At 47.6% G+C, this 19,221-nt stretch overlaps 1 protein-coding gene across 1 annotated transcript in view; it reads left to right on the top strand.

The window, feature by feature from the left end:
• Nucleotides 1-6,743: 6,743 nt before the first annotated feature.
• LOC149348109 (uncharacterized) overlaps nt 6,744-19,221 on the top strand; it is a 59,617-nt gene continuing 47,139 nt past the window's right edge. Inside the window, exons 1-2 of the mRNA XM_089541688.1 lie at nt 6,744-6,876; nt 14,465-14,687. Coding sequence (XP_089397814.1) covers nt 6,744-6,876; nt 14,465-14,687 — 356 coding nt within the window. The remainder of the gene's footprint in view (nt 6,877-14,464; nt 14,688-19,221) is intronic.

The following is a 19,221-nucleotide window of genomic DNA, read 5'->3' as shown; positions in this document are numbered from 1 at the left end:
AAGCAATTGAGTCTTGAAAAAGGACAGGCTCTGTCCGAAACGTCGACTCCCAATAAACGTTTGCTTAAAAGAAGCGTTTCTCAATTTCGCATCATATGTATATATATATATACCGTATTTACTCGCATAATGCTCGCACTCGCGTAATGCTCGCACCCCCCACATTGGCTATCAAAAATTGGGAAAAATTTTTTCCCCGCATAATCATCGCACCCCCAAAATTACTGCCGCGAGCCGTCTGCTTCTCGTAGCTCTCTGATCAAGACGGACTCTGATCAAGAGTAGAATTGCCTGATAGACGTACGCAACGCGAGTAGTGACGGGAGGTTGCGCGCGGCAAATAAAGTGCTTTAGCAGCTTGAGCTTACGTTCACCTTGTACTTTCATAACGAAGGTAAGTTCCGCTTGAAAGTAATGTTTTCGTTATATTTACAATAGCGGACCTGACAATCCCGGTCTGGCACCCATTCATCTTTTCATTTAACACTCCGAAACATTTGCTTGAAAATTTTCCCCGCATAATTATCGCACCCCCAAACTTCGCGTTGATTTTCAGGGAAAAAAGTGCGAGGATTACGCGAGTAAATACGGTATATATATATATATATATATATATATATATATATATATAAAAGAAGCCAACAGCCACAGAAACCAAGGGGCACAGGAGATTTTTTTTTTAGTTCATTTATTTATTTTGTGGTGTTGATGAATTTAGAATATTAGTGAATATGTTATCGCTTAAAGCTAATTGATTAGAAAAGCAGAAGAAAAAACAACCACATCCCACCGGCGGCATGTGGTTGTTTTTTCTTCTGCTTTTCTAATCAATTAGCTTTAAGCGATAACATATTCAGTAATATTCTAAATTGATCAACACCACAAAATAAATAAATGAATTAAAAAAAATCCCCTGTGCCCCTTGGTTTCTGTGGCTGTTGGCTTCTTTCATATATATATATATATATATATATATATATATATAAGAGTATTGCAGTGCATTTTTTCAAGACATTTTCTTTGGGCAGCCTCTTTAAATTGGAAAGTGAGGGCGAAACGTTAGTGTCTTTGCACTGTAAAGTGGCTTTTTCTCCAACTGAGGTGGATGACTTTTTGAATCTTGCCTCATCCCATGCCAACTTTTTAAAAAGCCCTTTTGCTGAAATGTATTTTATATTACCGAGGTGCGACTAGAGCAATTTAAAAGATGAATTTTTCTCCTGCATATTTGTTCTGGCTGAGTGGTGAACATTTATTTAAGCCTAGATAAACTATGCAATGAGTGTAAGGCTGACGGTAACGTATTTAGGAGCGTGGCTTTCTTAAAATGGTCTCAAAGCACCCTGCTTAGAGTTTTCGTTTTTGTTCTGGACTTTCAGAAGCCAAGTTTACTTCGTAAGTATAGCCTTTTTTCATGTAGTGAAAGGTAATTAGCTAAACTGAAGAAGCGCAAGTGCTTTTTTCGTGTACAGTTCTTCAGCTGAACTCGATTAGATTTTGTTGCTAGTTTGAGTAGAGTCAGAATTATGGAAACAAAAGATGACGCCTTAGAAGGAACAATATAAAATAGAAATAAAAAGTGAAAATGCCACAAAAATTTAATCAGTACCGTCTGCACCATATTTTACACTAGCAGAAGTTTTCACTGTGATAGTATTGTTGGCTATATCAAGCAGTTGTCGGGAACGAGCACACAGTGGCCATGAAATCTTAAAGCGCTATGAAAGTCGCAGAACATTGACTTGTATAAAATCATATTAACAGCCACAGAGATGCCTTGTTGATGCGATTTTCTGTTGTACAAATGACTTGGGAAAATAGCTCAGGACATCGTTATCACTCAGCTAACATGCATCGTGGAAGAAGTGGGAAAGAACAGACTCAGAGAGCACATTTGTCTCAGCGTAGAAGTTTCTAGTGTTCTCATCCACTACTTCAGCTGCCAGACTTCACTCCTCTTGCAGCAACTATAATAATTCAGCATGGTACAATGGAGAATATTTTTGGATAGCCTGCAGCCTCACCCAGCACACAAATTGCTAATATGTTTTATATGTGCGGATCAATTAGGGGCATTAGTTTTCTAGAATTTAAAACAGCGTCCAGGTTATTATGTACTTTAGATTACTTTCTGGTTTGTTTTGCACCATCAAAGCGGCTTCTAGAATTCGGATTGCAATGCCGGCTATTTTGTAGTGATTATTTTCTTAAGGCAGGTACAGTGGTCAACGGTTGTTTTTCTCTGCTAAAAATTTACGCACGCCAAGAAACATATTTATCAACTGTACGCACACCAAGAAACATATTTATCAACTAGAGCTCATCCAAAGGAAGGCAGTACGTTTCATTTTTAATAAATATAGAAGGTCTGACTCCCCAACACAGCTCCTGAAAGACAATAGCATTCCGTTGCTTCGTACACGCAGAAAACTTAACCGTATTTCTTTCCTTCATAAAATTATCTCAGGCAAGCTTAACATTTCTCCCCCTTCATTCATTAAGCATTCCACTGCTCGAAGGACCCGCCATACTAGGGAGCACTCCTTACAGCCTCTTTTCGCTAAAACAAACTGATTTAAGCGCAGTTTCTTCCCTCAAACAACAACAGATTTGAACGCACTCCCTGAACTCCCCTGACGTAGAACAGGCGCTAAAAACATTTTTGCTTCAGTAAAAAGGAAGTGACTCTCCTGTATTCACTTTTAAGCATGTATTTCTCTTTGTCGTTGCTATGTTCATCTTTTAAGTTTCATTTTTGCTGTGTGTCACATGAAATGTTTTCACGTGGTGTTGTAATTTGTGTTTTCTTATGCCCCTCCTGCTTGGGCCAACGCTGGGCTGCAGTATTTTGAAATAAATAAATAAATAAATAAATAAATAAATAAATAAATAAATAAATAAATAAATAAATAAATAAATAAATAATTTGTCATATGGTATGCTCTGCTACGTAACGCTCTAAATGTAGTGAAACCGGTGAAGTACATTAAACATACCCAACAATTCTGGACAAAAGAATTTTAGAGTGGAAAACTGTTTATGCCGGCAGTTTCTTCATATAATGTAAAATTTTACTGTAAAAATCAATATATCCGCAGATGAACCGACGGCAGCCTTGCATTTATTTTTCCATATTAACGCTTTTGCTATGGCCAGAAGCGTCCCCCCACTGGTTTTCTAAGGAAGCCTTAACTGTTTACTGCCGTCGATGCGAACACTTTAAAGGAAAGACTTTGCTACATATCAGAACAATGGACTGTTACCTGCAATATTTCCAAAACAGTATCTTACAATATTTCAATTTTCAGAAGTTTTGTCCCAGAATGTTGGGCACCTCTAAGACCGACCTCATGGTAGCACAACAGTCGCAACGGGCGCATGGTGACGTGTCTGACGCTTCGCATGTCGGGCTTCTGAAGATTTGAAAGGTTTAACAGCTTTAGCTGAAAAATTAAGAAGCGCTTACAATCTGCTCCGTAACATGCTAAATGGAACTGTCGCCTTGCGGCCGGCTGCCATCCATTAATGCCTATAACCTACAGACATTTCTGCCACCTGCACGATCACAAGATCGCAATGAGTGCTCGATCACGTGAACGGTGCTCCTCCCTTTGGAGGTGCATGTAAGGTGATAGCAGGTGGTCGTCATGTGACTGATCACATAACCATAATCTCAATGTTGATGGTATACACACTGAACCTGCTGGAGAGGGCACTGTATAACGTAGTGGATTCTCATGCTCCTGCCGATAGGTGCACCGCCCAGGCACCCACATGGCAGTGGCGATGTGGCCGCACGTGTTACGTGTTACCACCGGCAATCCGAGTACGTTTAGATTGATTTCAATTAGAGAACCCCCCAAAGTATGCAAAGATCGCTTCTGTTCACGGCGCACCACTACATTTTGACCCCTCCTTTAGCGGCAGCTGCCCACACTGTAGTGCAGTGTCTTCTGACACCTATCACATGGTGTGGGCCTGCCCCTCCAACCCCGCTATTCCCCCCATCCCCAACCCGGGAGGACTGGGAGGCGACCCTGCTCGGCTGCCACGACTTACAGGCCCAACAAGCCTTAGTCGGGCGAGCCCGGGCGGCGGCAACCGCCACTGGGGTCCCATACTAGGGATCTCCACCTAGTGTTTGTAAGGATAGGTCCCTTACGGGCTGATCCAAACATACCTCCTGTTCATTTGTAATAAATGTTTTCACCACCACCACCGCCAATTCAGGCGCGCCCAGACGCACACCATTCGGGAAGAGAGATTCAAATAATTCTGCATGAGTTTCCGTAGCGTGTTCTAACTTAAGACCTTACGATGGTCTCCTCATTCGGTCGAAAATTGGAGCTAACGTCTTTTGTTCGTGAATAAGCTGGCCCCTATCTGTTTAAGGGCTACTCAGTCGGTTTATACAATGCCTAAATCATTACATTCTTAGGGGCTGTCCATGGTTTCCTGACGTTTTACCCACTCTAAATGCTCTTCAGAACTAGCAGACCATTCCGAATAACGGTGTGCGCCTTATACTTTCATTATATCTTACCCTGTAGTCTCATTTGCAGTTTTATGTCTCGCGCAGGCAGAGTGGCATGATCTCAACCACGGGGACAATAATGTGGTGCTTCGTCGCCCTTTTTGTCTTGCTAGCGATCTTCACGTCAGCGGTCCTTGTAATGGGTAAGTGCAGACTTTTCCCCACACTGCATTGACATCTGACATCGTATTTTGTGCCTGCGATCTCCACCTCCTTTATGCTAGTCGGTTTCGTGTCAGCAATTTGATCCTTTATGGAACAGTATCGTTGTTGTGACTGAAGGAAGAATGAAAAGAAAAATACACGGGCCTGCCCACTGGCTCGAGCTGAGCCACAATCGAAGTCACGTGCCGACACAGGAGAGTTGAAAAAGACGTGAGAGGAAAGATTGAAAGAGACGCGTGTCAGAGAATCTTGTCCGCCGAACGGTGCCTGTTTTAAGATAAGATACCCCGGTTCACACCCATGGAAGAGTTACAAAGGCAGTTTAAAATTTATAGTGTGGTCATGGGTGCCGCTTTGTCGAATTCTTTTTTTTTTCTGAGGAAATTAAAGGTGCAGTAAACATCAGTAACTGCTCCACTTCGCGATGGACACCTCAACACACCGCGAGGGAAGGAAGAAAGGCGGGAGTGAAAGATAGAAGGAGGTGCATGATAGAGAGGTCCAGTATAATTTCGAACACCTGGAGACGCAGTGGCGAACGGCGCCGGCTATTCGTTTCGGATTGGGCGAGCGGGATGGCTCCAGGAGCACGCGCAGCTAGAGTAGCTCACCGCCCTGGTTTCGCAGCGTCGCCGTTGTCCCTCGTAGCCAGCTCCGCAGCCTGGGAAGCGGAAGCTGTACGGCAACGTACTTCCATTCATATCTTTTGGTCACCCCGAGGTGAAAGCCTAATTCCTGAAGTGTCGTCTAGGTCGCCGCTTTATCGAAGCTGACTAGCTGAGCAACAAGCGCATCTTGTCTACCACACAAAAAAACTCACTGCAGACTTTCGAGCTCACCCAGAACGAATAGTGGCAGCACTACCTACACTCATCCTTATCCACAACCTCTTCCCCGGAAGGGCGGCCGCAAACTCCTAGACAGAGACTAGGACTACTTGAAACACATGACAACGCATGATACATTTTAAGGAAAGTGCACACTTGTGACCTCCGTGCTGTTAACTTATCCGGAAGCATTTGAACACATTGTGAATGCTATCCAGGTGAACGCGGTAGCTCCCGGTCGAGGCATAAAACGGCGCAGGCGATGTAGCGCCTGCCCGCGATGACAACAGTCACTGCAAGCATGGCTGACCACGCCACTGTCCTTTACCGGTGTACCATATTCAGGGATTGACTCCGGCGCCGAGACGGATGCGCCGGGTGATCCAGAAAGATACACTCCGGCACCCTCTGATCCTGTGTTAGTGGTGCCGGACCATCCTTGGGCGTCGAGGACCACTACCGAGAGGACGACTAAGGCGGAGACTACGGTGGCGACAAGGACCACTACCGGGAGGATGACGACGGCGGCGACTACGGTGGCCACGAGGGCGACTACCGAGAGGACGACGGCGGCGACTACGGTGGCGACGAGGGCCACTACCGAGAGGACGACGAAGGAAGCGACTACGGTGGCGACGAGGGCCACTACCGAGAGGAGTACGACGGCGGTGACTACGGTGGCTACGAAGACCACTACCGGGAGGACGACGAAGGAAGCGACTACGGTGGCGACGGGGGCCACTACCGAGAGGAAGACGACGGCGACGGGGCCCACTACCGAGAGTACGACGGCGGTGACTACGGCGGCGACGACGGCCACTACCGGGAGGACGACGAAGGAAGACACTACGGTGGCGACGAGGGCCACTACCGAGAGGAGTACGTCGGCGGTGACTACGGTTGCGACGAGGGCCACTACCGGGAGGACGACGAAGGAAGCGACTACGGTGGCGACGGGGGCCACTACCGAGAGTAAGACGACGGCGGCGACTACGGTGGCGACGAAGGCCACTACCGAGAAAACGACGAAGGAAGCGACTACGGTGGCGACGGGGGCCACTACCGAGAGGAGTACGACGGCGACGGGGGCCACTACCGAGAGGAGTACGACGGCGGTGACTACGGCGGCGACGACGACCACTACCGGGAGGACGACAAAGGAAGACACTACGGGGGCGACGAGGGCCACTACCGAGAGGACGATGGCCACGACTACGATGGCGACGACGATGACGGTGACAACGATGCCGACGAAGAATCCTTCGAAGGAAACGGAGTGGACGGGGAGAGTGACCTCGGGGTCGCCGACTACCGCCACGCCGACCGCACCCACCCTCTCACCCAGGATAGGTGAGTGTTCGTCCGCAATCCACCCATATAGCGCGCCACGTGATGAATCGCAGTATGCGTGAAACGGGATCATCAGTATTGGAGGACATGGGCAGTGAGGTGCATGAGCTATGGAGGAAAATATAAAAATGGTCTTGAAGAAAGCAAAGGTACAGTACTGTCTAATTTTAGAGCGCAGCTCTTAGGAAAAAATTGGTAAATTGATTTTTGAGGAAAGGAAATAGTCAGTATCTGTCTCACATATATCGGCGCCCGTTTCTGCGTTTCTCGGCGCCCCCGTTTCTATTGCCGTCGATGTCGCCGTCGTCGTTGTCCGTTGTAACCACGCCAACAACGAGGAGCGATTGCCTCGAAGAAAGACTACGGTCGTTCCGTATATGCACAAGGTGGCCCACAGCATAAAAAAGTGGCAAATAGGCATGGCGTCCCTGTGGTGTTTTCGGCGCCACGCAAGCTCGCCGGGTTGTGCCCAAGGATCAGCGCGGAAGGCTTTCGACGAAGAGCATGCGAGATAAAGCATGCGGCACAATTTGTCAAATGCGCCACGGGCGTTGTATATCTGATTCCGCTCAAGTGTGGTCGCGTGTATGTGGGCCAGACAGGACGCTGAGTGAATGAACGCGCAGGGGAGCATCAGCGGTTAATTATTAACAGAGAAAGAGCAAATTTGCCTGCTCATTGCATTGCATGCACCGGTTGTGAGCCACTGCTAAAAAGTATCAAAATTCTGGGAAGGAGCAATGACAGTTTCCCGTGAACTTCTAGAGGCATACCACATCAAGGCAAGAGGAGATAACTGTGTGAGTGACACCTCTGTTTCACTGTACAACGCGGAGAAGAATTTTTGGAGCGTTTTTGATGGATTGTCGCGCAGGGTTTTATTTGCCTACTTATCCTCTCTTTCCCCTCTTTGTAGGCACGTGTGCACACTGCCTATAAAGCGGCACTGAATCGAATAAACACCGGTTAATATTTTACGCTCTTTCAGTCTCCCTCGTGTTTTTTTCCTGCGTTTGTCTTTTGTGCGCAATTCGTACCTACAACAGTATGCACCAACTCGCCCAACAAGAAGTTATTCTTAACCAGCAGTGGACACCCTTTAAGCTGCGAAAGCAATGGAGCGGGAGCTTAGAGAAAAAGAAAGTAAAAGCTCAACCTCCTCCCCTCCTTAGCAACCGGCACGCAAGTGGAGGGCGCAGCTGTGCATAACAACCGTGACGTCACACAGAAGCGCTAGAACGAGCGCACGCGCGTCGGCGGTGGCTATAGCGATGGCAGCTGCACCGCCGCTCCTTCGCCAGACGTCTCGTTGCAGTCGAGTGAGTGAGACGCACGGCTCCGAAGCGGCCCTGTGATTCCGCGCCAAGCGGTTCGGGGGAAGCAGCAGTGGGTTGACCATAAAGCTTTCGCCAAGCACGCTTTAGTATTTCCAAAGTGTCTTCGGTATTTTTTGAGGAAAGGAAATGCGCGGCATCTGTCTCCCACAGCTGCGAAACCAATATAGCGGGGGCTTGGAAAGCAGAGGGTAAAATTTGTAAATTGGTTTTGGAGGAAAGGATATGCGCAGTATCTGTCTCACACATCTCAGTGGACACTGAACCAGAGGGCAGGCGCATAACTGCCCTCTTGGAACAGTGGACACCTCAATCATGCTTTAAGCTATGTGGCGGTAGTGACAGATGTTCCCTGCATGCTTTGGCATTGACAACGTTCTGCCAGAAACGCTGCCACCTGCAAGGGTGGCGGGGTGGGTGGGGACTTTAATGCAGACATAAAGACAAGCGGGAATTTCTTACCACTTATCCGGGAGAACATCCCGTTCCTCTCGCTCGTAACGGCTCCCACAGCTGTGACTGCCTCGCGAAATACTTGCGCAGATCCCGTCTTTGAGAACCAGGCCAGCAAGTCGAGCGTATATCTGTAGCGTGCCATCGTTGTCCGGCAGCCGAAGACGACGACTGTCCCAGTACGCCTGCCAAGCACGCGCAGACTGGATTTTCATGGCTGCTTAACTGCAAGGCCGGCGCAGCGCTGTTCCATCCCAGCCTGGCTGAGCGCGTCCAGCCGAATATATTTGTGGAGACCTGACGATGACTGGTGCCCACGCCCACCACGTACCCACGTACGCGACGAGGACTGGCACGATCGGGAGGGAATGCAGCGGCACAGTTAGCGATGACGTCGGTGTCAAGATGAGCAGGTTTAAGGCGGTCAACTGAGATTGTGTCCTGCCGGCCGTTGATGAGCAGGAGAAAGTGCTTAGGAGCACGCCGGAGCACTTGGTACGGACCATCGTATGGTGGCCGTAAGGGCGGGCGTACGGCGTCGTGGCGAACAAAGACGTGAGTGCACCGCTGAAGGTCGGAGGGGACGTGGACACGACGGGAATACTGGCGTTGACGTGGTGGAACTACACTGCTCATAGCGCTACGTAGGCGGTAGGCGTAATCTGAGACGTCAGCAGGCGTGGGTGGTGAGGGCTCGAAGAATTCGCCAGGGACACGGAGAGTAGTGCCAAACGTTAGCTCTGCTGCACAGGTAGAAGAGTCACTGCGAAGTGCAGTGCGTAGACCAAGCAGGACGAAGGGTAGGCGCTCAATCCGTGGCGAAGGAAAACCGGACGCCATAAGTGAAGCTTTCAGCTGCCGGTGAAAACGCTCAATGACACCGTTGGATATCGGGTGGTAAGAGGTCGTCTTGATGTGATTGACGCCGAGGAGCCGAGATAGGTTAGCAAATAAGATGGAGTCAAATTGACGACCACGATCAGTCGTAATGGTGCAAGGGACACCGTAGCGGCTTATCCACAATGTGATGAGTGCTCCTGCGGTCGACTCCGCCGTTATGTCCAGAAGGGGCATCGCTTCAGGCCATCTCGTGAACCTGTCAATGCAGGTTAACAGGTAGCGGTGGTTCCCGCAGGTAGGAAGGGGACCTACAATGTCGACGTGCAGATGGCTGAAGCGGGCGTCCGGGGACGGAAACGTGCCAAGCGGCGTCGTAGTGTGTCGATGCACTTTGCTTTTCTGACAGCTCAGGCACGCGCGCGACCAGCGGCGTACGTCGACGTTGATGGGAGGCCAGACATAGCGAGCCGTGACAAGGCGCTGTGTTGCGCGAATGCCAGGATGGGCCAAAGAATGGAGGGCATCAAAGACGGTTCGTCGGTATGGTGGAGGCACGTAGGGGCGAGGGCGACCGGTTGATGTATCACAAAGGAGGGGAACGGCGCAGTCAAGGAGCAAGACGTCCTGCAACACTAAAGAGGTGTCGCGCGTGCGAAATCGTTGCAACTCGGCATCGGCTCGTTGAGCAGCAGCCATAGCCGTGAAGTCGATGACTGGCCGTCCATTGTCCGTCGCATTGACTTCAGCACGAGAAAGAGCGTCGGCAACTATGTTGGACTTGCCGCTGACGTGACGAATGTCGCAGGTAAATTCGGAAATGTAGGCGAGCTGCCTGATTTCGCGAGGAGCGTGGGAGGTACTGCTGGATGCTAGCGCGGACGTCAGAGGTTTGTGGTCAGTGAGGATATGAAATCTGCGTCCCTCGAGAAAATGTCGGAAGTGCTTCACGGCTGAATATATTGCTAGCAGCTCTCAGCCGAATATATTTGTGGAGACCTGACGATGACTGGTGCCCACGATTCGTCTCCACATATCCATCTATTTCTCCGTCCACAAAACTTCCCTCATAACAATCAAGAACTGTTAGCGGGGTGTTTCTTGAAGAAGAAATATGTGTGAAAAATAACAAGTCGTCTGTAATTGTACATCATGTCTCTCTCGAATTCTTTGCCTCAATCTATAGAAAAGCTGAAACAGATGATGAGCTGCGCTCAAATTTCGCATTAGGAAGTAACGTCAACGTCAGCAATTTTTGTAGTGGGCACCTCAACCAGACCGCAAGTGAAGTTAGGAAGGTAGGAGTGAGAAAAGAAAGACAGGATTTTTTTCAGCCGAGGTGGTGCGCCCACCTGTGCGGTAAGAGAGGAATAAATCAAACAGGTGTATTATAAACGAAGAACAGAGCAGTACCCATACCGCGATGAGATATACACAGACCGAGGCAAGCAACTTAAGTGTGTGTTGTTGAAAGTTATATGTTATATTTTTTATTTAGCGATGTAGCGCTGCACTCTACCGTGCAATCTACTGTATCAGCCGCAAGACCTTATTAACTTTCATCGTCATGATCATCACCATCATCAGCCTGACTACGCCCACTGCAGGGCAAAGACCTCTCCCATCTCTCTCCAATTAACCCTGTCTTTCACCAGTTCCGGCCACCGTATTCCCGCAAATTTCTTAATCTCATCCGCTCACCTAACTTTCTGCCGCCCCCTGCTACGCTTGCCTTCTCTTGAACTCCAATCCGTTACCCTTAATGACCAGCGGTTATCTTGCCTTCGCATTATATTCCCTGCCCAAGCCCACTTCTTCCTCTTGATTTCAACTAGGATGTCATTAACCAACGTTTGTTCCCTCACCCACTACGCCCGCTTCCGATCTCTTAACGTTACACCTATCATTTTTCATTCCATAGATCGCTGCGTTGTCCTTAACTTAAGCTGAACCCTCTTTGTTAGCCTCCACGTTTCTGCCCCATAGGTGAGTACCGGTAAAATGCAGCTGTGTCACACTTTTCTCTTGAGGGACATTGGTAAACAGCCATTCATGATCTGAGAGAACCTGCGATGTGCGCTCCACCCCATTCTTATTCTTCTAGTTGTTTCCCTCTCATGATCCGGATCAGCTGTCACTACCGTCCTAAATAAACATATTCTCTTGCTACTTCCAGCACCACGCCATCAATTTCGAACTGCTGTTCTCTTGCTAGATTGTTGAATATTACTTTGGTTTTCTGCATCTTAATTTTTAGCCCCACCGTTCCTCTCTGCTTGTCTAATTCATTGATAATGATTTGCAGTTTATGTCCTGAGTGACTTAGCAAGGTAACGTCATCAGCAAATGGCAGATTACTTAGTACATTAACTCTTATCCCCAATTGTTCCCATTTCAGGCCCCGGAATAGGCTCGAATTCTCTTAATTGAATCGATCTTAAATTAATTTTTGAAATGAGATAAATTCAATTCCAATGCCACCGGCCAACCTGGGACGGTCTCCGGCAGGTGGTAGTTTGGGAAGAGAAACATCCTTCTTCTGGTTTGAGAGAGACAAGCCAGAGGAATCAGACCTAGATTTTTTTTTCAACAAAATTGTCTGCGGCAGAAACTGACCGACGACAACTAGCAGAGGACGAGACGCCGTTAGAATGAAGAACCTATTCAATACAGCTCTCTGTGCCGTCACAGCGAAGGCTTGGGTGGCGCCACAGTAAGCGATGAGGTTAAAAGTGCAAATGGGCTTTCAATTGAAGTTTCCCCGTCTTTAAGGGCGCCCATGGCTCTCATATTGTGCGCTAAGATCATAACACACCATGCCTATCCCGGCCTTTAAGAATTATTCAATGTCTACCTACATGGCATGGCACATGAACGGGTTATCGTTTCGGCAGCGCCGAAATTCGGGCGTCACGACCGGGATTTGATCTTTCTGCTCAGGTCTAAGCAGCGGAGAGCCAAAGCATGCGAACCACTGTAACGGGCCTAGAAGCATGAAACGTACTTACGAGGGATAGAAGTCTTCAGGATGACTAAGTGGAAACAGAGTCTGACAGCTTTCAATTACTTGGCACCAGCTCAAGCCTCTGAAATGTAAAGACGTACAGTCTCTGTCAAAAGTAACCAGGCTACATGGTTTGCTTTTAATTTGTATAGTAGAGCCTTTACAGCTTTCCCTAAGGTCGAAAAGTTCTTTGAAGATGAGAACAGGGGTTCTCCTTACCATACAGAGATTTAGAGCTTGAGGGCTGGCATAATAGTTTAAATAAACGACTGAGAAGCAAAACCATGCAGCCTGGTTACTTTTGACAAGGACTGTACTTAAGTTCTTCAATATTATGAGTAAGTGAAATTGGGTAAATACTGACAGACGCAGCCCCTCCGCGATAAGATTGCAATCCGCGCTTAAGCAAAGCTTTAGCGATATTAGGCTAAGTTCGCCCGCATGTTCGGCGTAAAGCTCTTCCTGACGCCCGTCTACAGGTTCCGACATTAACGTTTATTTGCTCAGAATAGGACCTAAAATCATTCCTTGCTTAATAACCGTGAACTAATCAGTACTCTCTATTTGAAATAAATATTTTTGTGAAATTTGTGCAGATTTGTATTGTAGTTCTAGGTAGGAGGCTATATCAACATTTCTTGCACTTGCACTCGCTACAAAGCGGTGCCAAAACATGGTATAAAAATGACGATGGTTGTTGTTGGGGATAACACGGGCAGCGTTAAGAGACAGAAAAAGATGAAAGGGGGAGGATCTAGACAAAGCGGAGCATGTTGGTGTGTGAAACATAAACAATAGGATAGCACTTTAGACCCGCTGCGGTGGCTCAGTGGTTATGGTGCTCGACTGCTGACCCGAAAGACGCGGGTTCGATCCCGGCCGCGGCGGTTGAATTTCTTTGGAGGAGAAATTCTAGAGGCCCCTGTACTGTGCGTTGTCAGTGCACGTTAAAGAACCCCAGGTGGTCGAAATTTCCGGAGCCTTCCACTACGGCGTCCCTCATAGCCTGAGTTGCTTTGGGACGTTAAACCCCATAAACCAAACCAAACCACTTTAGACCCGTCCTAAAGGCATGACGCGACAGAGTTAATGGTTATTTGCTACTTTGTTTCTTAATAGTACTCCTATTTCCACACACTCATTACCGCGCATCAGCAGACGTACTAAACCTAGTGATAGACCAGAAACGCAAAAAGTGCTCCTTTAACCAAGTCCTACGAAGGCGCCTCAGTTGCCTACGTGGTAGCGTGCCTGGCTGACAACCCAAAGCTCATGGGTTCGACTCACTACTAAATTTCACCAAGTTTCTTTTTAGCGTCATAAATTATTTTACATGTTTGTATGTCACGATTATACTTTGGTAACCGCCGCGGTGGCTCAGTGGTTATGGTGCTCGGCTGCTGACTCAAAAGACGCGGGTTCAATCCCGGCCGCGGCGGTTGAATTTCTTTGGAGGAGAAATTCTAGAGGCCCCTGTACTGTGCGTTGTCAGTGCACGTTAAAGAACCCCAGGTGGTCGAAATTTCCGGAGCCTTCCACTACGGCGTCCCTCATAGCCTGAGTTGCTTTGGGACGTTAAACCCCATAAACCAAACGAATTACATTTTGGTCGACCTAACGGTCGCAGTTTAACTCGTGTTTTAATCTTTTTCATTGCGCAGCTCAACTTGTGACGTCGCGACTCTTTCGACTCTTTGTGAATTTGTGTGACATCGCCCACTGTTATTCCTGAGTAGTCCGATACAGGAAAGGAATTCGTTGTCAGAGAAGATAAAATTATCAAGGGGTGACAGAGAGTTATGTACGCAGGTGAGATTATGAAGTGTGCTGAGATAACGTTGGGGCCAGCTAGAACTGGTGAGGATTAAACGGAGGTCATTGCATGAAGCCACGTCCTGCAACGGAGGTAAGTGGGCTAATGACGATAATGGAGATTCGATGGTTTGAACTTTTTGCGCAGCCATGGACCAGCAGCCATTAGTATGCACCATGGGCTCCAGGACGAAATCGGTGCTGCAGTTCCCGCCAGATGGCCTCTGCGACTACATCTTCTTCGACTCAGTCGAGAAGGATAACCGAAACCCGCTGGCCTACCCCAGACAGTGGGGCCAAGACCTGCGCGTCTTCATCGACGCCTATGCTCGATACAGCACAACGGCCTTCGGCATCGGCTTCGCCTTCGCGTAAGAGGGAGATACCTTTAGCTCTGACAATTGGACAAACGCAGCTGAAGCGCTGTGGTACAGCTCTTAATTTCACTGCATGCTTCCGGTATCAATGCCCGCACTGGTGATGCGAAGCATGGATGTGGCAAGGAAGCAGCGAACGCAAGTATTCGATATTTATGAAATACTCCGTATATAAAAGGACACGAATGGCATCTGCAGTCAACAGCGGCGCACTCTTGAATGCAAGCGCAGATGACCAGTGCTCATGCTGTAGCCTAAGCGTGCAGATATGACACACGCCTGGTTGAGATGCCTGCCATTTTTTATTGCGAAAGCAATACTACTAGCACTTTCCAGGGTGACCACCATCGTGCCGCGGCGGTGACCACCATTTCCCTTCATTTGACCTTGATTGCATTAGTTGGATTAGATTGGATTAGATTGGATTACATTAGATTGGACTGGACTGGATTGGATGTGATTGGATTGGATTAGATTAGATTAGATTACATTAGATTAGAGTTGATTACATTGGATTGGATTCGATTGGATAGGAGTGGATTGGATTGGAGTGGAGTGGAGTGGAGTGGATTGGATTGGATTGGAATGGAATGGATTGGATTGGACGGGATTTGATTGGATTGTATAACCGATGCATCACCACAAGTCTAACCACAAGCACCACCACCAGCTACACTACCAGCTGTACCATGGCGTAGGTACAGATATTGCTTTCGCAATTACCGGGCTTAACCAAGCTAAGCCACAGCGAATTTTCTTTGCCGGACTTCGGACAAGCCCCTTCAACGACGGCGAACATTTTTTTCACCCGCCGGTAGTGAGTTGTGTCACGATGCTGCTATGGAAATCCTGCTAGATGAGTTCGACGTGATACTCATTTTGACAGGTTTTGAGTATTCATGGTTAGAAATATGAGGGGCTCGTTATAGCACACAAAAGAAGGCAGCTAGCAGTCTTCGAAACCAAGGAGAGCATAGAGGAGTTATTGTTTAATTTTGTCGTGTTGATCCATGAGGAGTAAGTATTGTGATCAATTTATTGCTCAGAGAAAATTGATCGGCTTAGTGCCTTAGTCAGCGAAAGCTGATTGTCTTTAGGGGCCATGTGGTCAGGAGGGGCACGCCCAATTTTATGTTTCAGAGGCGACTACCCAGATTGGCCTCTACACGCTCACGTGCATACTCAGCCTTCTTGAGGCCTTCGATTCGATCGCTTTCCCGGTACACTTCACAGACCCCAGGACTCGCTTGCAAGCAGCAAATAGTCTAGTTCCGACTGTTGTCTCATTCGCTGTCTAAACCCTCCGTTGGCTATGAGAGGAGAGGAAAGGCGCGTAACTAGGTCACTGGATCAGTGAGCACCTCAGTATCGCTCTTTGAGGTATGGGCGGTTGTGTCCATCTAAAGCGGTACGTGCAACACGTTACACGGCGGCTGTTGTACCCCCTAAACTGCTTCTACTAAGCGGCTCGTTCAAAGCTATCACAACTTTCGATGGCAAGCACCGTCGTGCAGCCAGTGGGAAATCGAACCCACGAGCTCCTTACATCATATTTACTGCTTTACGAACTGAACTATGACGACGGCTGTACAGTCTTCTGCTTTCGGCGGTATTTGTGCTGCGTGCAACCTAACCTTGTGAATCTTCACTTGTGCTACCGTAGTCTATAGAGGCAGGCATAAAAAGTCCTGCATTACCGCAAGCGCCACGTGGAGCGTCATCGGACGGTGATGGTGGAAGCTGTGCTAGGTTGCGCGGAGTATAAATACCCCCGAAAGTGAGATGACTGTATAGCCGCTGCTTATCACAGCTGGTAGAGCGCACCGTACACGACACACGGAAGTCGTGGATTCCGATCTAAATGGCAACATGTGGTTATTTCGTTGCGCTGGCATTAGAACCCCCCTGTCGGGAAAATTTCTCCCTCCATCCGCCCGTGTGACGAACGCATACCCTGCCGCATTATACGCATTCATCGTATATAATTTTAACGGAGTAGCGGTACAGGCCCCGTTGCCCAGAAAATTCGGCGTTGACGTTGTTGCCGTTGTGAGCGAAAAATCACGAGCATGACTCTTGCAGGTGGTCCCCAGAGAGTAACCTAGGAGGCAGGAGTGCCACTTAGGTCACGTGACCTTGTGTCGTCATCACAATCTGCCCAAGGGATAGTGAGAAAACTCACCACCGGGGCAGGTGGCGGTTAAAAGCTCAGGGCGTAGGGGTCGGTAGAAGCGAAGTAGTAAATGTAACAATGGCGGCGGAGCCCAACAAAGTGGCTACTAGGAGGCCCGGAAAGAAAACTACGGAAAAGAAATTTAACGCCAGGATCAGTTACATAAACATGCAAGGGGGTAGAAAGAGAGCAAAATGGCTAGAAATATAACAGCAGTTGATGGGACGAAGAAGTAGGTGTGTACGCTCTATGCGAGACAAATCTGAGGGATCTAGAAGATCCACCTTTAATCGATGGCTATGTCTGGCAAGGGTGCAAAAGAACAACAACGGAGAAGAAGGGAGGAGGACTAGGTATGCTGATACACCAAGGAACAAATTGGCAAAGAATAAAATCAACTTGCAAAGAACATGTCTGGGTATCAGGTACAATTTGTGGTAAAAGGACATGGCTAGCGGTAGTTTATTTAGGGACCGGGGACAAATGCAGGCAAGAAAACAAGGATCTAGTTAAGTGTCTCAATGACGATATAAAGCAGTTTGGAGACGGTGCCGAAATTATTCTGCATGGAGACATGAATGGCCACATCGAGGATTTGGATGGGTACACGGATTGTAACGGGAAGTTAATGCTAGACTTCTGTGAGCGGCACAACCTAGATATTGTCAATAGAGAAACCAAATGTGAGGGACAAATCACGTGGGAATCCCGTAACGGGCAGACAACCATTGACTACTGTCTAATGTCGCAGGGCATCTATAGCAAGCTCGCAATAATGGAAATAGACGAAGAGGGGAAGAACAGCCTAGGAAGTGATCATAAACGTATTAGTGTACAGTTGGGAGCCCTAGTCTAAAGAGAAATGCAGCTAAGTCAAAAAGTCAACGCAAAATTAGAAGACCAACATATAGCGCTAATAGCAGCCGACATAGACGAAGCAATCGAGAAACGCCCTATGGAAAAATGGGATTATAATCAGAACTGCTCATCGCTACAAAAAAGAAACAAGTGAAAGGAGTAAACCGCTGTAGAGGAAAGAAGAAGCCACGAAGCTGGTGGAATATGGAAATTAAGGGGGCCATCGAACAACGGCGGGCGGCTTCAAGGGAACACAGAGAAGCAAAAAGGGCGCAGTTATCTGAAGAGGAAATAGGCGAAAAATCGGAATCTTAACGACAAAAGAAACAGCAAGTTCAGGTCCTCGTCCAGGCTAAAATAAAGCAGTCCTCTGATCTATGGCTGGCTGAAGTTCGCGATGCAAATAAAGGGGGGGCAAGAAAATTCTGGAACCATATAAGCTGGTTAGGAAAAACAAATCAAAGAAAGCAGGAACAGATTAAAGATGCTGAAGGAAAATGTTTAGAGGGAGACGATGCTGTGAACTGCATTACGTCAGTTATAGCTGCGTCATTTAGCAGCAGCAATAGGGTAATCTCCTCAAGGAAGGGAGCAACACAGGACAGCACAATAGAGGACAGCTTAGAACTGACTAGTCTTAACTGGAAAAAGGCGGAAGCAAATATTCCTAAAACCACATCGGCAGGTATGGACGAAATTCCAATTAAGCTGATTAATGCACTTGGCCCAAGAAGCAAGGAAACGCTGATAGAAGCATTGGAGACAGTCATAACAAATAAGCAAATTGCGCACAGCTGGAGGCAGAGCAAAATGAATTTGATTTATAAAGGGAAAGGAGATAAGATGAACATAAAATCCTTCCGTACGATTACGATAACATCTGTTATATACAGGCTGGCAATGCAGGTGGTGAAATAAAAAATGCAGTCATGGGTAGAAGGTAATCGGGTACTCGTAGAACTTCAGAATGGGTTCAGAAGGGGTAGGCGATTAGATGTTAGACTGTTCGTGCTTACCCAATGCACAGAAATAGCTAAGCCAGAAAACAGACCTCTATATTTAGCCTTTCTGGACATAAGCGGTGCATACGATAACGTGAATAGGGAACTCCTGTGGAACATGTTAAAAGATGTAGGTATCGGTCATGAGGTAATTGATTTTCTAGAGGAAATCTACCGAGATAATAAAGTAAAGTTGAAATTACATGGAAAGGGATAAAAAGTACCACAACTGTGGTGGTACACAAAGGATTAAGGCAAGATTGTCCTCTATCACCGCTGCTGTTCAGGCTTTATGTGATAAATATGAAAGAAGGCTACAAAATGTAATCTAGGTTATTATCTGTCGTACAGATTAGGCGGAAATGTAGTTGAGCAGCGGCTCCCGGGTTCAATGTACGCGGCGGACGATATTGTACTGTTAGCAGATAGCCACGAAGATTTACAAACTTTGGTTAATTGTTGTGGAGACGAAGCAGACGCTTTAGGTTTCAGTTTT

This window comes from Amblyomma mixtum, chromosome 4 (assembly GCF_055824585.1).
Source record: "Amblyomma mixtum isolate Tamu chromosome 4, ASM5582458v1, whole genome shotgun sequence".
In the NCBI taxonomy this organism is placed as follows: domain Eukaryota; kingdom Metazoa; phylum Arthropoda; class Arachnida; order Ixodida; family Ixodidae; genus Amblyomma; species Amblyomma mixtum.
Note: the sequence above shows the minus strand (reverse complement) of the source record. Positions and strands in the feature narration are given on the sequence as shown.